This window comes from Anser cygnoides, chromosome 1 (genome assembly GCF_040182565.1).
Source record: "Anser cygnoides isolate HZ-2024a breed goose chromosome 1, Taihu_goose_T2T_genome, whole genome shotgun sequence".
Classification (NCBI taxonomy): domain Eukaryota; kingdom Metazoa; phylum Chordata; class Aves; order Anseriformes; family Anatidae; genus Anser; species Anser cygnoides.
In genome coordinates this window covers 61629057-61648886 of record NC_089873.1, presented here as the reverse complement: position 1 = coordinate 61648886, position 19830 = coordinate 61629057, and the positions used below count along the sequence as shown (strand labels likewise).

Below are 19830 nucleotides of genomic sequence, written 5' to 3'. Positions count from 1 at the left end.
TTGGAGTGGTTAAAAGGAATTCTCATTTTTGGAAAATTTGGCTGTACTTTGCAACAGTGTTAGACTTCTCTGTTGGATCTCCTCTACTAGAAATGTTTAGATTTATTTTTGTTTGTGTTCTGTCTTACGCAGCTAAGAAAACAGTTTCAAATAGGACAAATTGTCTTGTTCCAGGGAGGAGGTCTCATCTGGAGAGTGAAAACAGCTTGCTACTTGGAGTGCTGTCTGCAAAAGAACAAAGCTCTAAGGACCGTTCCCTACGCTGTGCCCCACAAGAGAGATTATTGAGCCAAGATGTTGGCCTCAGGAAGCGTCCTACTATGCTAGAGAGTTTCCATGTGAAATGGCTTTTTTCCTAGGATTTGTGTGCCCTAGCACCTGGTCATCTCGGTGCTGGTCCTTTGGGGAAGATGGGCAGGGAGGCAAGTGCCTGGGCTATTTGCTTCTCCTATTTGTAAGGGGAATTGCATTATTTCATCTCACAGGGATGCTGGAGTACCTTTCTGATAGTCTTTACTAGCTGGTGCTGAGCATTTTAATCAGGTGCGTGTCAGTCCTGTATTTGTGTTTTGCACATGTCACAGGTGACATGAAAGGAAGAAAGGTTCATGAAAGAGCCAATTTTCCTGCACGGCTTTCATGGAAAATGAGTTCTGATGCACAGAATTGTGTTTTGTAAGGCAGTTGAATGAAAAAATTACAGATACTTAGAAAAGTGAGATGACATCATACGATCTGAACATTTTGTGAAAGTAAATCAGGGCTACTATTATTAAAATATATGCACTTGCAATGGATGCTTTGGCAGACTGGTTGTAATAAAGAATTTTAAAATTGGAATAGGTTAAAAATTCAAGTAGGAATGAGTTCAAAAACCAAGAGGAATTTTCCTTCTTGAAAACCAGACTCAGTTTAGTCCAATTTCTAGCTAAAGAATGGAAGTGTGGATTCAACGCTTTTAGATTCTCAATTAAAAGATCATCACCACATTATCAGGATGTCAGACACATCACATTCATCAGTCTGTTTTCTAGAAATTTTCACTCTTGTCCAAAGTACAGCTGGAAATGCCTAAATAAAATGAAAAGGGGGCAAGTGTCACCCAGGCCAAGAACTGTTTTCCTCTCAAGGCTTAAAGTATTTTCATTAAGAAAAAAAAAGTGTTAAGACATTTAAGTCTTTTCATAGACAGCTCACAAGACTAAATTCATGAAACTCTCTAAAAAGAGGACCCACTGGAAACAATCCTTATGCTTACACCTACAGCAATCACTCTGGATTTATTACTACATCTCAGGCTGCAAGCCTGAGCCTGATTTATTAGCTACTGTCCCTTTGGGTTTCTTATCCAGGGCAGTAAAACAGCTGTAGAAAGCTGAAAAGAAGTCGAGCTGCACATCTTGTCTTTTTAGCCTGTTTCTTGTGTTCATTATAGTCTATAAACAAACATCTTTCAGGTCTCCTAAATAGATTTTCTGATCGAGTTCCCAGAACAGACCACCACCAGTCTCATTAAAGCTTATTTATGCTACTTTCATGCATGAATAAAAAAGCTCCCATTCACTGCTGATTTTATTTAGTTAGATCCTGTGCCTTGTAGTGGACATTGAATTGGTGTGACATTTTTTGGCATGAAAAAAAAAAGTAGTGTGACTGCAGAGAACAGTTTGATGCCTAGATCTTTTCCGTATGAAAAGGAAGGGGTTAACCTGTTCTTGGCTGTATTGTATTGATTGAGGCCCAGGCAAAGAAAATACAGCTGTAAATAGTTAGGATTATTCCCTGGTAGCTGAGGGGTTTTTTTTTTGGTAAGTCATTGAACTGGGACTTTGGAGGTATGAACCATTTCCCAGGGATGCCACCCACTTCCTGCATGATAGGAGGGAGGTCATTACTTGCTCTAGGTCTCAGCTCCCCGACTGGGAATGATGCTTTCTCCCTCCTCTTCTCTGTCTAACTTGCTTGTTTATATGGATAACTTTGCAGCAGAGTAACATCTACTCTCTCTGTGTGCTCACAAGGATGGGTCCGTCTCCCGGCTGGGGCCTCTAGACACCACCACAAATAACAAATACGATTTCCCCTTTATGTCTGTCTCCTTCATCTCCATCCATGCTGCAGTGTCTGCAAGGTAAGATTAATGGCTTGGAAAAAAAAAAAAAAAAAAAGAAATCAGTAAAAACAAAGAACAACTGAGTAAAGGAGCAGCAGGTGTGAAAAGTTGTGAAATGGGTTTGTTTTTCTCCAGTCTTGCTGGTTGGTGAGCTCACGCAAAGGTATTGCATTTTGCACGAGAAGGATTTGAGCCTGTAGTTTAAGTCAAAGGGTGAACAAAAAGCAGCTTTGTGCATTTACTTCGTGCTAAGCACATTGTGAATATTCTTAGGCACTGCCACAAGGATTAACATCTCTGCATTTTAATGTGCCTCGTGCCGGAATTTAGCTAGAAAGCAGAGCAGGCAGGAACGGGCTCTCCAGGCGGTGCTCTCTGCTAGGTGTCTCTGAAGTGCTATTCAATAGCTTTCTGTTACTCTTTTTCTTATTATTATTCCTTTTTTTTTTTTTTCATTCTTTTTCCTTCCACTCCTTCAACAGCTTCTGGAACAAATCCTGATAGATTTCACCTTTCTGAAATTTACTGTGCTGGACTGTTTTATCTCCAAATACTCTTGCATGGCAATAGTTTATATATAAAAAAAAGAGGCATGTGGACAGAAGTATGGAGTTTGGTATTTACTTTGGATCATTAACCTGGTGTGCAAATTTGACTTGATCTCTCTTTCTCTCTCTCTTTTTTTAATTCTCCCCCCACCTTCTTTGTGGAATTTCAGAGCCCGTGAGGAGACACAGCCTTTTGCTGCTTGGGGATCCCAGCAAGAAATGGGAGGCTGATGGATTGCAAATGCACCTGCTTGGTTTAAAACCCAGCCAAACAGATAAGTGCCCTTTTAATTTTCTCACAATAGCGTTTTAGACATATCTGTGCACAAAACACCTCTCTTCATGCTGGTTTTAATTCGGGGAGCTGTCTGTGCATCACCCTTACAAACGAATGCTCTGTATTTCTCCTTTCTGCTGAGAAATGCCAGATAATAGTAGTGTTTCACATGTGCTGATTAATTAGAGTGAAGTTGCTGCAGCTGAGGGCTCGGGAGGCTGCTGGGGTCTCTCCCAGCCCCTGCCTCCAGCAGCCCTGTGAGGCTCTGGGGAGCGGGGCTGCGGTACCAGGCGATGCTGGTGTGGCCTAGCCCAGCCTGAGGAGCCCTCCGGGACTCATTATTAGGGGTTTAATAACCAGGCTTGGCTGGCTTGATTGAGAAGATGCTTGTGCAGGCTTGGCGTGATCTCAGAGAAGGCAGCTAAAGCTGGTGGAATGAGAGGGCTTTGTACATGTGCTGCTCATATGTGTGCGGAGAAAGCGATAACCCTGCTCCTTCCTGGAGGGGAAATAACTGGGGAGATGGGACAGAAGCCCTCCGTTATGCTGGGACTGCACAGTGTGGTATCGTGGGTGAGTGGCAATGGGAAACGTCCCTGCAGAGGTGTGGGGGCACTTGTATCTATGGACAGAAAATACAGCCCATCAGGAAAATAACTTCTGGCTTCTTAGATGTGCTACTGCCCGCTCACAAACACACCAATACAATTATTAAAAAATGCAAGTAATCTAGAAAATGCAGTTCTCATGTACAGTGTCGCTCTGCAATAGTACACAGTCACGGGGTTGGGGCAAGTATTAGCTAAACCCGTGATGTACAGCATTAGAATAATGCAAAAACCACTGATGCAGTGTGTGTTGGAGGCGATGTGTGGCAGGTGAGGAGAGGACCCAGATGATTCCAGACCCATCTTGTCTATTCTAGCAGGGTTAATTAGCATTGTAAAATGTCCACCTGGTTAGGTTAACTACAAACATATTTGTTACAGCAAATTAGACTGTGCTAACTGATGTGAATTTGCCTTACCTACCTAAGCGAAAGGAGAGTTTCTTGCTGAGGGCACCAGCCCAGAGAAGCTGGAGGCTGATTCCTTGCCTCAAATTGACCCTGAGCACAGCCTGTAGCCTCTGTGTCTTGTCTTTTACTGACTGGAAATGCAGCTTGTAATGCTGCCCGTCCCTGCAGGGAAGGGCCACTGAGTAATGGGGAACGAGAGCTGGGGTGATGAAGTAGGAGGTTGCTGCAGCACAAGGGCTGGATTGAGGTCAGCTTCTGAGATCCCTGGAGTGCCTGAAGTTCTCTCTTTTCTTGGAAAAACTCCTCACCCTTGCTGTTCTTACTGAGAAGGGATTTGGATTAATAGTGGAAACAGCATTTCTGATATCAGTGACAGTCCTCTATCTTAGAATAGACAGCAATATTTATTCTTGGCTCTTCAGTGATCTGATAGTGAAAAGGCTTGGTGTTATATTAAGGAACACTGATAAAGTGAAGCCTTCACGTTAAGGCTGTAACTGGGGTTTGTTCAAGGATGGATGGGAAATTAAAACAGCTTAAAACATTTGTGTATGTCTGATAACAGGGCTCTTTGCTCCTCCAAGAATAAATAAATAAATAAATAAAATTGACCCTCAAGGTCTTGATTATTAGGTGTGCAATGTGAAATGTGTTTTTCTGCTGATGTGCCGATATCGATGTTCATCCAAATTAGTTCCCAATAAATTAACTCCTAACCTGGCAAGTTCCAACCACGGCTGCAAACCTCTCTTCGGACATCAAAGTTGCATTTGGAAATCATGTCTTAAAGTGTGCCATGCAACCTGTAATGCCCTGTGCTCCTTGGCAGAAGTGGGAGAAAAAGCTGCCAGTCCCTCTCAGGAGCTGTGGTGGTGTGAGATGGTGCTGGGTGTATTATATGCAACTGTGGTTTGTCTGCTGGTTATATCCAGTGGCTGAGGAGGAATCAACAGGTCTTGACAGGTTGCTGCAAAAAATCTTGTCCAAAAAAGAAGACGCCCAAATCCCTAACTCTTTCCTTGTCTTACAGGTGAGCCTTGAGGACAGCCGAGAGGCACCATAACTCCTAAATGCATGAGCTTCCCCTGGGATTAGAAGAGCAGCCATGGGGAAAGACAAGAAAAAAGAGGAGGCTGTCTTTCTGAGGAAAAAGATAACTTTGCTGAGGGCTTTCTCGCTTCTCATCGGCAGCATGGTTGGCAGCGGCATCTTTATCTCCCCGAAAGGAGTGCTGAAAAACTCGGGCACTGTGGGCTTCTCCCTGGTGGTCTGGTTTGCCTGCGGGCTCCTTTCAATGTTTGGTGAGTGCGGAGTTGGGTAAGCCTTTGCTTAAGCACCTGGGAGGTGAGGGGAGCCAGCAAAATTGTATTATAAATAGCTGGGAGCGGAATAGACCTAAAATTCCCCATTCTGAATGTAGCAGAAAAAAATGCTTAGCAAGCCTGGGGGTCAACAGGGGCCTTTGCCAGAGTTGGTGGGTGTCTGTCAGAAGGGGTCCGGGTATGCCTGGTTCTTCTCGGAGCGAGGAGATGGAGCGGATCAGTTCCTGGTGCATTTCATTCTGATTCTTCTGAAATAATGCAGTTCTTACAGTTACCATGGGTAAAAGCCATGGCTTTCAGTTTCCTTCATTAACTGTATACAAGCACCTTCTTCTCAGAAATGCTTTAAAGGTGCTGTTAGAAGTGCAAGATCTCAGCTCTGGGGAGAAATCTGAAGCTTATTTTCAGCGAGTGACTTTAAAGTTCTTCCACTTTTACAACTTGAGGGGGGAAAAAAAAGAAAAAAAAAGAAAAACAAGAAAGGAGAAATACTCCATGTGGATAAAACACCTTGGCACTGTGACATTTAGAAATTGGGATGTTCAGTTGTTAATCTGGCAACAGTCATGATTCTTGCTCTTCGCATATGCCTACCAGTATTTCACATTGTGCTGCTGAGCATAGGCTGCTTTACCCTACATGTGGGATGCAGCTTCTGCGTGGCTGTTTGGGGAGTGATATACTTCGCCTAAGGAAAATCTTAAAGCATAATGTGAGCAAAGAGTCCCTCTTAACTGAGCAGAGCGATAAGTGATAAGGCATGTGCTGGCCACATAGCCCAGCCTCAGCGCTGGGAAGGTTTCTCTCTCTGTGGCAGTCTTTTGTAGCCTCTTTGTCGAGTTGTTGCATTTTGTAGCTGAATCTGTTGGTTTTCTCTTCCCTTTTGTCAGCTTGATGACCTCCTGTGATCACTTTTCTGATGCATTTTTTTTGGATACTTAAATGGCCTGCTTTATTTTATGCCTTTTTTTTTTTTTTTTTTTCCATAAAGTGTAACATGTATATGGGCTCTGTAGCCTGACTTCAGCAAAGCACTTAAACACAAGCTTTAAGCATGTAAAGAAACCCACTGGGATAAATGAGAGGAGGGCTCTGCCTGTATCCAAGACTTTGGACAGGAATTCAGCATAAGCTCACCGGCGGAGTGGCAGGAAAAACTGGGGCCCTCACCAGTGGTGTGACCCGAATGATCTCCGCAGGAGCAGGAGGCACAGGTGGAGGTGTAAAGGTTTCTCTCCATTTGCCTGGAAGTTTTAAAGCTGTCTCCTCAGGCTCACCTTGCTCTGCAGCATCAGGGCCGTGCTTTCCATCGGCAGCAGGTCTCCCTTCTCAGACATATCCTTCCAGGTCCTCTCCCTGTGGTCTTCAAATGAAGATGTGAACGTGCAAGATAAGGACACGGGAACGTGGTCCGTGATCAGAAATGTGATTGAAATGGTCAGGGCAGCCACTGGTGGTCAGCTGAGTGCTGCAGCCACCCTGTGAGCACCGTTACACCAAGCTGAGAGGGGAGATGAGGGAACGCGAACCTCCAAGACGTTTGTCAAAGGCTGTCTCTCGTAGTTCAGTGCAGTGTTTCTTCCACACACACTTCCACACAGCTTCCCTGGACAAGTTGTATCATTAACCAGGCAACAAAATTTCCTTCCTTCTGACAAAACAGTGAACTTTCTTCTAAACACACTAGAATAAGGAAAAGAGTGGTTCTGCTAAAATCCCCTTTTCTTCCTCTAGTTCACCACTTCTTTTAAACAGACTCCTTCAATCCCTGGAAGTCATACAGAAAAGAGTATCCAAGAGATGATTTACTCAGTTCATTTATACCCGAACTTTTCCAGGTGCCTTGTGTTATGCAGAGCTTGGAACAAGGATCACCAAGTCTGGAGGACATTATATCTACATTTTGGAGACATTAGGGCCTCTACCAAGTTTCTTATTTCTGTGGGCTGAGTTTTTTGCTATCAGGTAAGAGATTTTGTCTGTTTGCCCTTTGCTGGATGTTCTGATTTATTTAAGAAAATATTTATTTAATTTATGGTTCCAGGCAACAGTCTAAGCAGTTTGTAAAGGAAAAAGGAAAAAAATCTGAAAAACTTTTAAAGACTTTCAGTAATAAAAGGAAGAAGACAGAATGAGCAAACAGTTACATGTGTTCAGTGTGATCTGTACTTGAGGAATATCTCTCCTCTTCCCTGGCAGCTCTGTTATCATCCAAGAACTGTGATATATTTTTGGTGACAGGGAGTGGATGCCAGGTTCATTTCAGATCCTCTCATTCTATTGTGAAACTTCTCACATTCTTCTGTGGGGGAAAAAAAAAACTTTCTGGCTTAGCCCTGAGTTAATAATAACTTAGAAAATTGTAAATGACTTTTCTTTCCACCTGAAAAAGGAAAATCCTGCCCTTCCAACAGCCTGTCCTCCATGTATGTTGGGATGAAGTAGGACACACGAACTACACAGCTTTGCTCTGTATGATTAATCTCAACTTTTGCGTTCAAGCTAAGAATTAACCTTTTTGCAGCATGTGCTTTTTAACCCATTTGCTGAGAAAACCTATGAAAAAGACTCTATGGGATCTACGTTGTGGAGCAGGATTAGGCTGGGTGGGAAGCCTCCCTCCCTCCCCAGCTGTGCACAGCTTTCCCTCGTGGTATTTTTTGGCTGTCCATGGACCAGAGTTTGATGCTGTGCTTATTTCCCCTCACCAGGCCTGCCAACAGCGCCGTGGTTTCGCTGGCGTTCGGGCGCTACCTGCTGGAGCCTTTTTTTGCCCCCTGTGCAGCCCCTGTTCCTGCCGTGAAGCTCGTCTCTCTCCTGGGGTACTGTAAGTACACCTTCATGCCACTGCCAGTCTCGGGGCCTCTCTGCCCAGGACCCGGGGTGCTTACAGGGCTTTATCTTCTGGGACTGGGGTCCTGTGCTACCTCCTTGGCCACTCGAAGCTTCCTGCTCCAAGGAGCTGCTCTGGGGCCCCTGTGTTTGCCAAGAAGGAGCAATGGCATCCCTGTTGTCTAGCTGGATCTTGAGGGTCTTGAGGGGATGGTGCCAAGTACAGGGGTAGAAACTATTCACGTGTAATTGCGCAAAGGCTGCCTGGTTTGAGGCCATAAGGCTTTTGTAGGCCTCGTGTGCTGCACCCAGCCGTGAAAGCACCCTGCCTGCTCGCTCTCACTCTGAACACCCTCTCTGTAAGGACGCAGCCTTATCCTCAGCATCCCCCGGGCAGGGAGCATTCCTGTATTTATTTATTTTCTTCCTCTACGTGTGTCGAGCATGGGCTGCAGCGGTGTGGTCTCCTCTCCAGACGCAGTCCTCACCCTCAACTCCTGGAGCGTCTCCTGGAGCGCCCGGCTGCAGACAGCCCTCTCCATCGTCAAGCTGCTGGCACTCGTGCTCATCATCGTGCCAGGGATGATGCTGCTGGCCCAGGGTAGGTGCGTGGCCGACGGAGGGTGCTCGAGGGAGAGGGGCTGTTGGCTTCAAGCTGTGTCACCTCGCTGGGGCCGATGCTCCCGGCTCAGCTCTGCTTTCTCCAAAGGTTTTTTTGGAGATGAATCCACCCAGGGTGATGTAGGCACCCACCTCTGCTGATGCCTTCCTTCCTACAGCCAGCCACTTGTCAGTGTGGCTCCAAACCTTTTGAAAGCAGCATAAATGCAAGGGATAGCAGGGACATGTGACAGCATCCCTTGGTGACCTGAGCCTGTCACAGCTGTGTAAGGGGCTACCAGCCCCCTGGTAACTGCACCTCTAACCATCCTGTGGCTTCAGCTGATGCTTTTTACCTCCTAATGGAGATGGGCAGTAAGGCGGTACGCTTACAATGGACTCATGCAGGATTTCATGCTCACGTGCAGAGGAAAAAATATAACAAAAACACTACCAGTGGTGTCTTCTGGGATTGATACAGGTTTATTGGCTTTAATCCAAGCCTCAGTCAGTAGAAAAGCCCCTGGCATTCACAGCCAAGGGATGAAACCCACTATGGCTTCACACTATTTCCTTCCTCTGCAGAGGGAACAACAGAGGCAGTAGGCTCAACATTTGTGTTTCTTTCTGATGTTTGGAGCTGGCTCCTTTGAACGTGCAAAAAAAAACCCTCAGGCGGGCAACACTTCTGAAATGAAGGACTGCCCTGCAGCTAGAAATCCCGAGCCATTATTATTAGGAATGCCTTCAAATGACAATCTGGAGCCCTGGCACCCGTCCTCCGGCAAGAAGGATAAGTGCCGGTGACATCTGGAGAGAGAATCTGTGGAGAGACCCGAGTATGTCAGGTTGTGTTTAATATGACTCGTGGGGGACTCTAAATCACTCATGAATATATTGCAGACTGTAAATTCTTTTTATGTCACATCACTTATCGGCAGTCATTTTAGAATATAAAAAGACTACCCCAATAGACCCACTTCCATTTTCTAGTTTAGCTTTTTTTCGAGTCCATTTTCTTTTTGACTTAGTTTTTGTGCTTGTTTTTAAACTGGTTAGCCTCACTCCCCAGTCTTTCTGTTTTCTTTAGTCACACTCTTGTCCTTTCCTCTGCCACTGCCTTCCCCTTGACTCAGGTTTCTTAAAGAGACTTTCTGGGCTAGCTTTTCACACCTGGATGCCCAAGTGTCATCTCAGAGCTCCTCGCAGAGGCACCTCTGTGGATGTGGCCTGATTTTCTCCACGTGCTCCGTGTCATTTCTTCCTTTTCCTGGAGAGACACAACTGCATGAGCTCTGCACTTTGATATGAAAAGACACTTTGATATGGATAACTGAATATAGATGTGGAATCCAAACTTTTTGGCACTTGGATTTCAAAATGTTAGAAATATAACTGCTTTTGACTGTCTTCTTCCTTCAAATGAGAGGCCATTAGGTGTTTTTCCTTGCCTTTCCTTGTGTTTTTTGGTGTTTTTTTTTTTTTTTGAGTTTGATATAAAATATACCTCATAACCAATATCCCGACTTTGATGTTTTTTCGTTTTTTTTTGAACAAGCTTTGTAAAAACGACCATTTCTCTTCTGCTTCTCAGTGCTGGCCAAGGTTCATTTCAAGCAAAGCGCTTTTAGGAAAACTCGGGGAGCTGGTAAAACAGGGTGTTTATCCGAGCTGCCTCTAGTTTTTATTATTGCGTTTGCTTTGCCCCCTGTGTCCCCAGCTCCCCTCCCGCAGGGCTGTTCCCACGCCGGCTGCCTCCCCCCCTGGTTCCCATGCTCTGCGCAGCGTGGGGCCGGGGTCAGCAAGCTGGCGGCAGGGCCGGGGGGAGCACGGTGAGAGCCGGATTTGCTGCCTCGCTGGCTGCGCCACATCAAAAAAGAGCGAGCGTCCAGCTGCTGGTGGGATGGGGAGGAGGGATTCAACCTGGGGAATCGCTTTGAGGCTGAAAAACAGGACGGGAGAACTTCTTGTCCCCACGATCCCCCATTTCCACAGCAGGCACTATCTGAGGGAGAAACAGACGCTGCCATTGCCTTTCCTGAAATTTCTCCGGTAGCTGGTCAGGAGATAGATTTATTCTGTCACTGTGTATGCAGCTTGCATGTCAGCACAGCACCACAAATTAAAGCAATGAAACAAATCCAAATGCCCGGCTCCAGGGAAGTCACAGCCGCTTCTCCCAGGTTTGGGCAGGATGTTAGCCCATGGGAAAGAAGTCCATCCCTGATGTTTCCCTGCTCTGTATCTGTCATTTGTCTCTTCTGTAGGCCACACCGAAAACTTCCAGGATGCTTTTGACAAGCAGTCGTTGGTCCCAGACAAGCTGCCCTTGGCTTTTTACGCAGGCATGTTCGCCTACTCAGGCTGGTAGGTGTGACAGAGGGCACCTGGTGGGTGGTGCGTTGCGTTGACACCTGGCTCGACCTCTCTCCTTGTGTCTCCCCGCTGTGCAGGTTTCAGACCAGCTTTGTGCGTGAGGAGTTGGTCAGACCTGAACGGTAAGGCTGGGAGAAGCAGGCGGCTCTAGTGTGCCAGCCTCCGGGGTACCACCGCTTCCCCTAATGCTGGCAAACAGCAAGGGAAGAAATAAGTCTGTGGGCTCACCTAACCAGCGCCAGCTGCAATTTGCAGTAATGCGATGAAAAACAAGGGGGGAATGGCTTGTTCATTGTGTGCCTCTCTTCCCCTTTCTTGTAGAAACATCCCCTTGGCTGTCATTGTGTCTGTGATCACCGTCATTGTGGGGTATATGCTCACCAATGTCTCCTATTACACTGCCCTGGGAACACAAGATGTTCTGGCTTCTCCAGCTGTGGCTGTGGTGAGTCGTCACCCCTACTGATATCTTTCTTTAGTGTGGTCAGCTTCTGCTGAGGGGGTGGTTATGGCAAGGGTCTAGGAGATGGTTTTCCTAATAACATGCCTTTTTGCTTTGTTATTTCTCTGGATTATTGGACAACAGTAACTTCTAGTCTTTCCTAAATGATAATGAAAAAGAACCTGCAGATGACAGTAGAAAAGGCAAGATTTATGAGTTATATTTTACTCCTTCTCTTGAATCTGATGTCATCTAGAGATCACCATGTGTTCCTACAGTCATGCTTGCTCTTCCCCCAGAGTTTTGTGCAGCGGGCCTGCAGAAGCCTTATCTCAGTGGTCCCGGTCCTTGTCGCGCTTTCCTGCTTTGGAACCATGAATGGAGGAATCCTCACGTTTTCAAGGTCAGATCTCTGAGATGTTACTTTTTTTTTTTTTTTTTGGCTTATTGACTCAGAGGGAAGCACCAGTAACCTGTGCACCTGTCCATCCCCTTGATGGCATTTTAGGCACTCTTGTGGGAAAATCAAGGCCTTTGACTCCCAGTATGTAAATTACAGGACACCGTTGGCTGTCTAAGGGTCTCTGCTTCCTTTTTCTGGCCAGGTCTGTCTGGTCATAAAAACAAGATTTTTTTGCCTCTCCCCCCATCTCCTCATTTTAAAGGGAAATGTCAATGTTTCTGGGGAACTATGAGCTTTGTTGACACTGGCAGCTGCTCAGTGAAATGGAGCCATCTTTTGCTGGCTTCACCCAGCTGCTTTGCTGCAGGGCACAGGGTCCCTCCACTGTGAGGATCTCTGGCCAAAAGCAAGTGCTCCCTGGGGGACTTTGCTTTGAGTTCACTGAAAAGTTATCATGGCCAGGCCACTCTCAAAGCAATAGTCAAGGCTCAACTTTGTTCCATGAAAAAACCATCTTGCTAGCTCCACTGGCTACTACACTGCGGGTCCTTGTGGGAGCCTTGAAACTGGAGAGGAGGGCAGAGCTCATGGAGAAGTGTGTTGTCCTTTCCCTGGGGAGCTGAGCAAACTCTCTGGGGCCAGCTCCATTTCACAGCTCTGATTGCAAAAGGAAAAATCAGTTGATATGAAAGGGATCTTTCACAGCACAGGAGCTAATGAGTTATTTGATCCACTACCTTCAAGTCCTGTGTTGAATACAGTGGGGAGAATCCCCCCACTTAACTCCTCTAGATAGCAATTTTCTTGGAGGATGGGAAGTCCCTGGAGGTTCTTCATGTCCCTGTCATCCTTCTCTCCCCCTTCCTGGCATCATTAACATAATGACTGCAGAAAGGCCGTATAAACAGTGATGGGGCCTCCCTGGCTGCTGGCCAGCCACACCCCAGCAAAACCACAGAGACAGCAATAAAACCAGTTATATACTCATGCCCCAGCTGCTTTGGGCTCTGTTCCAGCCCAGCTGATGCTCTGGCATAGTTTGTGGATATTAAGTTTATAAAACTGGATGCAATGCCTTCTCCCTAATTGCCCTTTCACGGTTTAAAGGAGGGATGGAGGCAAGAAGCTCTTTGCTGTCGTTTTGTAGCTGGCTCTGTGTGTAGCTGGCCTCCCTGGAGGATGATAAACTATATTGTCCAACAACTGGCCAGAGACTTGAAAACCCTCTCTTCTTTAAGAAGCTTGCAGTGCATTTATACCTCTATATAGTTTATATATCTATATCTATGCATATATGTTTTGTTCCTGGCCTGTCAGGCCCTCCAGGGTCTTAAGCTCAGTCTCCTGTTGGAGTGGGTACCAAGGCTGACAGTTGCCTTTCATGAACTCACCAGCCTCTCTTACAAAGACCAGAGGTTTGTGACCCCTCTGCTTCCTACTGTTTTGTTTCTGTTTCCAGCCTGACCTCGTTCATGGTTGCTCTGGACTTGCCCAAAGGTCTCTGCTAATGGGCCACCCGTAGGGACAGTACCAGCAGTGGGCTCTGTGCCGAGCTAATTGGTGCTTGGACAACTAGGCAAAATTAATCTTTGGAGACTTTTTTTTTTTTTTTTTCCCAAATCCTCTAAAAAGTGAGTCTAAGTGCAGAACTGTGGCCTTTAATAGCAGACGTGTGGGTGGGGTGCATTGTGGCTTTCGGTCAGTCCAGCTATTGATCTCTTCATTTCTAGTGTGACTGTGGGGTGCTGATGCATAGGGCTCCCTCTCTTTTTCTAGGACACTGTTTGTGGCTTCCAGGGAAGGGCAGTGGCCTCCACTCTTCTCCATGATCCACATTCGAAGACATACTCCCCTTCCCGCTGTCATGTTAATGGTAAGAGGATCTGCCTGTCTGACATGCCCTCCTCTCGCAGTCTTGGCTTTCTTGTTTGGTCTGGCAATCTGCAAACCTGGAGAAGCTGAGGAGCTTTAAAGGGTATCGAGACACTAAGTGAGCTTCCAAAAAATGAAGAAAGTGGAACACTGGAAATGGCTGTAAACTTTTACGTCCACTTGTGCGGGTAGTGGGATCTGAACCCTGCTGCCCCAAAGTCCCTGCCTTACTGCCTCGAACGTGTTCTTTCCAAGTATTGTCCCCACCATCTGCCACAGTTACTGCTTGATGTTTCCTATCGTCTCCCCCAGGCTTTGGCTATTTGGAAAACTGAAATTCCCAGGCTCAGTGGAAATCCAGCAAATGAGTATTTATGGAGAGGCTCTCAGGTTTGGGTTGCTGTAGATCTCCATTGTTCCTTTCTGTAGCATATTGCAATTTTGTATTTGGGACTTTTGATGGGAATCTTCAGTCTGTGACAGGGTTTTGTAACATGTTTGGTGACCTCAGAAATGTTGGGGCTGTGAAGTAGCTGCCTGCGATTGCAGGGGGGCTGGAGGAGATGATCCATATTACCTTTTCCAGTCTGAGGACTGCAGTAAGGCGTTAATGACTGTATTTCATCTTCACAATGCTCAGTTCCCTTTGGTTACTACCATGGTGTGTATCGGAGATATCTACCATCTAATGAACTTCTTCAGCTTTTCCCGATGGCTCTTCATAGGATTAGCCACCCTTGGTCTCATTGTCCATCGCTGCCGTCACCCAGAGCTGCAGAGCCCATTCAAGGTAACACATGACGTGTGTCTGACAGCCAGAGACACACGTGCCAATCTTTTTTTTTTTCTTTCTTTTTTCTTTTCTCCATCTCTGTATCCTTTGCTAAGAATTAGAGCATTGCATGGCTGTGATTGCCTTTAGGCTCTGAGAGCCTCAATCCCTATTGCTCAGTAAGGCATGTAGGGAGCTGCTGAGGTTGGCTGATATGCCCAAATGGCCAGATTTGGTAAACCCTATAAAAACATTGCTACGTGGTGTCATCAGATGCAGCCAAAGGGGGTGGTAGCCTGCTCCAGGGGACAAGGTATTGGGCTGGGAGCTGGTAGATGTGCAGTTCCCATGCTCACCTCTCCTGAGCCGCAAGGGGGACCCTTCCTGGATGTGATTTCAGTGGCAGGTAGGTCTCTGCCCTGGCTGAGAAGCAGAAAGCTGTCAGGCTTGGGGGAAAAGGGAATTGCCGGAGGAGTCCTGGGAGCAGACCTGACTTACAGGGAATGGACTCCCGGCACAAAAATACCGTGTAGCGTAAAGCAGCTTGAGCACAACTCTGTGCTGTTACAGACCCTGAGGATGTGTACAGTGTGTGCGTGTATAACACAAAACATTTCCTTCAGCTGTTAGCTAACAGCAGCTACTGGATGGCGTGGCACCTAGAGAAGGACCTGCCCTCCTGTCTCGGGGAGGCGGGGGGGGCTCAGTGAGCCTACAGCCATACGTGACCGCTGTGGGATGCAGATTGTGCTAAGCACACAGGTGCCTGGTGGGGTTTGAGGAGCTGCCTGATGCATGCCACGTCCAGATGTGTGCACATGTACAGCTCCAGCACTTTTGGGGTGCACTGGACCCGTGGGCATAACCATCAAGAGGCATTAAAAGTGGGCAGAGGGAAGTGAGGAGGTGAAGGAGATTCAATTCCCTGCTCCTCAAGGGGCAGCTTGTCCCCTTGTGCCTTTCTCTGGCCTCCAGCTGGGCCCCTCAGGTGGCTGCTGGGGTCTTGCCCGTGGGAAGCAACCGGTCCCCTGTGTCGGTGGGAGAAGCTGGCATGGCTTTCGCAGCCCTGTTGTGCTTGGGACACCTCTCCCACTGCCGGATCATCTGCATTTGGCCGGGGCTGTGCTCATCATGTGCACAATTTGTTCCCCTCTCTGGTCGCGCCTGCATGGTGTCTCCAGCCAGTTCCTGTGGAGGAGAGGAGACCTCCAAGGCCACAGGCACTGGGCAGCTGATCAGCAAAAAACTCAGGGGAAAGAAACGCTTTCCACCACTCCCAGGGCTCCTCCCCAAGCCGAGAGAGGCCTGATGCGAAGTTTGGGGTAATTTTTCTTCTTGGTCTTTGCTGGAGACAGTGTGTTTAGCAGAGACCTTGAAGCTTCCCAGCTTGTTGGCTGGCTGTGCTCATGCACTCACCCAGAACCAGATTTTTTAAAAAGCTTTAATTTTTTCTTTTAAACCAGCCAACCAGCCTGCTTGGGAGAAGCTTATTAGTTGATAGTAGTGGTGATATTTTCAGTTTCTGGGAGTTTGCCCCGTTTTGTTTTAGATAGAGGTTTAGGTTTTTAATGCTTCCTAAGAACAGATTGAATGAGTGAGGGAAATGCTGGCAGTTTGGTTGTCTGTTCCTCCCTCTCCCCAGATTTTATGCCCACTTCAAACCCAAAATACAGTCATCTGCAACAGCGAAGGACTGAGTGAATGTGATGTGTACATGTGCTGCTCTCCAGTGGTCAGAAATATTTCTTCTTCTGACGCTAGCCTGCTTACAGAGAACAAATAATAAAAAATGTGAGTGGCTGTGCTGGTAATTTTCCCCCACAGCATTTTCAGTTAAAAATGGTAAGAAAACACCAGGAAGAGGAGCGAGCAGCCCCCTCACGCACCTCTCACACAGATGTGCAGTGTGAATGTACGCACGTAGGAGACCCTGGCAAGGGATGCTCCCGCTGGAAAGGCAGCAGGAGCACGCGAGTTTGGTGGCTGGATGGCTGCCATCGCTAGAGCAACTGATCTCTCTCAGCTCGGCATGGTCAGCATCCAAAATGTGATCCTCACCCTAGGTGAGATCAGCAGCTCCTTTATCAGCTATAGCAAGGAGTAACTTGGCTTGGTTGGATCTAGGGACTAAGGGAGTGTTTCACAGCTTATTTGTTACGGTCTTCCAAATTACTCTCCAAATAATACAGATAAGTTGGCTCACCCAACAAGGTGAGGCTGATGTGCTGAGAGCTACTTTGGTCTTTCATCAGGGTGTCATTGAAAATCATGTTCTTGATGCAAGTGCTATGGGGTTGAGTGTCTGGTTTATCCTGTTTCAGTCACTATAGGTCTCAGGCGAGCTGGAGGCAGCTCAAAATGAGTCACAAGTGTTATGGCCAAAGAACGGCTTGTTTCTAAGGGATTTTACTCACAGCTTCAGATTTTCCACTAGCAGTTGCCACAGGTGGCAAGCTTGAGGTGTGTGTGGACATGCACATGTGCTGTATGTTCACAGAGCAGTGAGGTCTGGTTGACCCTGGCTTGGCCTCTTGTTGCGAATGAGGTGAGGTTTATATCAGTGCACATGAGGTGAGGTTTATATCAATGCACGTAGAGGGAGGTGTGCGCCTCTCAGGGCACACTGGGCTCCCAGGGTGATACAAGTCAACTTTTCCTCTATGCATCCTACTCGCTCACGACTGTTTATACTGAAATAGTGCACAGGATAGATATGTGACTTTTCTCATCTTCTCTAAAATGGAAGAGAGAATACAGTGCGTGCTGGCGTGTATGAAGGCTGATCGGTTTTGCCTGAGCATCCTCTGTGTTCTTTCCCCAGGTCCCCCTCTTCATTCCTGTCTCTTTTACCATCATCTGCCTCTTCACAGTGGCAATGTCTTTCTACTCAGACCCTGTAAACATTAGCATCGGATGCACCATGGTGTTAAGTGGCTTTCCAGTCTACTACCTCGTAATCCACAGGCAAATGTCAAACCGCTGCCGTAGCCTGCTTTGTAAGTATGCACTTGGCTTTCAGCATCCTGGACCCAAGCACGCTCGGGGTAGGGATGTTGGTTTGCTGCCAGTGCTCATCTCTAACACAAATCGCTCTGTGACCAACAGACCTCGTGGAACCTCAGTCACAAGCCCTGCCACCCCTTCCCTGCCTTTTCTGGGATACAGCCTCCACAGCCAAAGAGAAGGGGCAGGCTGTGCTGTGTGGGGCTGGCCTGGCTCGTGAATGCACTGATAAACCAGCTTAACGTATTATTTTAGAAAAGACAGGGCTGAGGTCTACCAACAGGGGGAACCAAGAGGATCACTTTTGCTATCATATCTTTATCATGTCTGTGTGATCAGCACCTCTGTCAAATTTGGCTGAAACTGAGCCAAAAGATCAAAAGTGAGTATGGAGAGGGTGAGAGCCAGGCACTGTAACCCCATGCACAAACATATTTGCTGAAAGGCTGGGGAGAGGACTGATAGGAAAAGATGATGCAGCCTGCAGGCTCTTTGCTGATGGGGCAGCTTGTCTAACAGTACAGTTTTGGGCACAGATGTGGGTGTGTAAATGAAAGACATCTCCCCATCCCATGTATGGCATAGATTTAGCTTGGGTGTAGCCCTGGTGGCACAAGTACAATGACTTACTCTGAAACAAGAGCCCAGTTTTGATTTTAGTTTATAACTTCAATTGTGAATCTTGATTTCTTTGGATTTGGTGTTGTGCTGAGGTATACTGGTAACCAGTGAACAGGAAAAAAAAAAAAGTATAGTAAGAAAGAAAACAGATACAGTGATCTGCTAATATAAAATGCTCCAGCAATTAGTGTTGCTCTGATTTTCATCCCCAGTTTAAGCTATCCTTCAGATTAAACTTTTTTTTGTTTTTCCTCCCTTCAGATTATGTTACGCAGAAGCTGCAGTTACTGCTGGAAGTAGTTCAACAAGAAATCAAGACGTACTGAGAAAACCATCATAACTTACAGGAGAAGATGAAATCTACTTACTCCATTTCTGATACCTTTGATCCTACAAAAAGAAGGCCACGCTCTTATTCTTTTAATCAGTGCAAATGAGGATGAGCCTGAGCCAAAATGTTGCTGCAAGCAGTCCTAAGCTTGCCAGTCAGGATCTGGATGAGCCTGTCACATCTGCTTCTGCCCTTTCCTTTTTTAACAGAACAATCTAGTTCTTTGAAATGAGCTTTCTTTGCCTGCAAAGTGTGTTTGAAACGAAGATCCTAATTTTGCGGCCCAGCCCATTCCTCAGCAAAATATATGCTATTTTTATTTTCCTAACTTGGCAAATAGGGGAAGAGATCCTACTGCAGAACTACTGAAGATCCCAGCCACATGGAAGCCAAACACAGGTTTCAAACTGAAGCTTTGTAGCAGTCAAGGGAAATGGTGATGTGGAGAAGCTTTATAAAGGGAAATGGACGAGGAGAGCAAATTAAAAATAAGGTAGATGAACTGGAAAGTAGGAGGTGGGAGGCTAAAACTTCATTCACCAGGAAGAGCAAATCATTAACAAAGAAAAGTTAGAATGTTTTGCTTTGATAATTGTATAAGGAAAATAAGTTTATTTTGCTTATACAATAATGTTTCAATTTTGAATTTTATTTTTCTGAAATGATGTTTCAAAATGTACTGACACAGTAAAAAAAAAAAATCTAAACACCTACAAGAATAGGACAGAATAAATTCTGATTCCTCACCTGGTACTACTAGTGAAGTGGAAAATTGAGATTTTGGCCCAACTCCAGTGAAATACCATCCTCCTGTAGGAGGACAAGATCACTGATGAGTCTTGGGCAGATTCCTTCGTAAGCACATCTTTTGGTGCTGTAAGAAGACATTCAAGACTTCATGTCTGAGCTTTAACTTTAAATCTACAGTCAAATGACTTGCTGAATCGATACATAAATGCTCGCGTGAACCATTGTCAGCAGAAATGTTTCTGTTGTTGGGTTGTTTTGGATTACATTATCGATGTTGCAAAGTTATGTCCAGATAAAAGAGCAATTAACACTTAAGTGATTGGAAATAGTTAATCTTTTCCTAAAAGATCGGAAGTAGCATACAGGGCTTTGTCTGATGGCCCCTGAAGAGAGGAAGAGCAGAATGTGAAGCATTTTTAATCTTTTGTATCGAGCATTTATGTACTTAGAAAAATAAGTAGCATTTACAAAACCAATGTAATCTACCAAAACTTGTAAAATGCACTATCAAGATTTGGAAATAAATAATTAGGACTTTTTTTTAAGCAAT

The 19830-nt window shown here is 46.0% G+C and overlaps 1 protein-coding gene across 6 annotated transcripts; it reads left to right on the top strand.

The window, feature by feature from the left end:
* The first annotated feature begins 1789 nt into the window (after nt 1-1789).
* On the top strand, nt 1790-19829 carry LOC106031011 (cystine/glutamate transporter-like). 6 transcript variants are annotated; one of them, XM_066997968.1, is made up of 14 exons: nt 1790-1808; nt 2022-2131; nt 2832-5257; nt 7117-7243; nt 7990-8105; nt 8586-8711; nt 10978-11077; nt 11164-11208; nt 11408-11531; nt 11828-11931; nt 13708-13804; nt 14444-14593; nt 17397-17571; nt 18461-19829. In XM_066997968.1, the coding sequence occupies exons 3-14, from the start codon at nt 5062-5064 to the stop codon at nt 18523-18525; spliced, it is 1425 nt and encodes a 474-aa protein (XP_066854069.1). In that variant the 5' UTR covers nt 1790-1808; nt 2022-2131; nt 2832-5061; the 3' UTR covers nt 18526-19829. The 6 variants fall into 6 exon arrangements, 5 of the variants coding, with proteins under 5 accessions (XP_066854069.1, XP_047912960.2, XP_066854085.1 ...); XM_048057003.2 differs by lacking the exon at nt 1790-1808 and adding an exon at nt 1887-1904; XR_007160638.2 differs by lacking the exon at nt 1790-1808 and having other exon boundaries at nt 1911-2131; nt 14506-14593.
* The last annotated feature ends 1 nt before the right edge of the window (nt 19830 follows it).

Excerpts from the sequence above, each read along its gene's own strand:
- LOC106031011 (XM_066997968.1), top strand. The coding sequence starts at position 5,062 with ATGGGGAAAGACAAGAAAAAAGAGGAGGCTGTCTTTCTGAGGAAAAAG. Across the intron at positions 11,078-11,163 it reads ATGTTCGCCTACTCAGGCTG|GTTTCAGACCAGCTTTGTGC; the intron begins GTAGGTGTGACA and ends CCCGCTGTGCAG. Across the intron at positions 14,594-17,396 it reads AGCTGCAGAGCCCATTCAAG|GTCCCCCTCTTCATTCCTGT; the intron begins GTAACACATGAC and ends TTCTTTCCCCAG.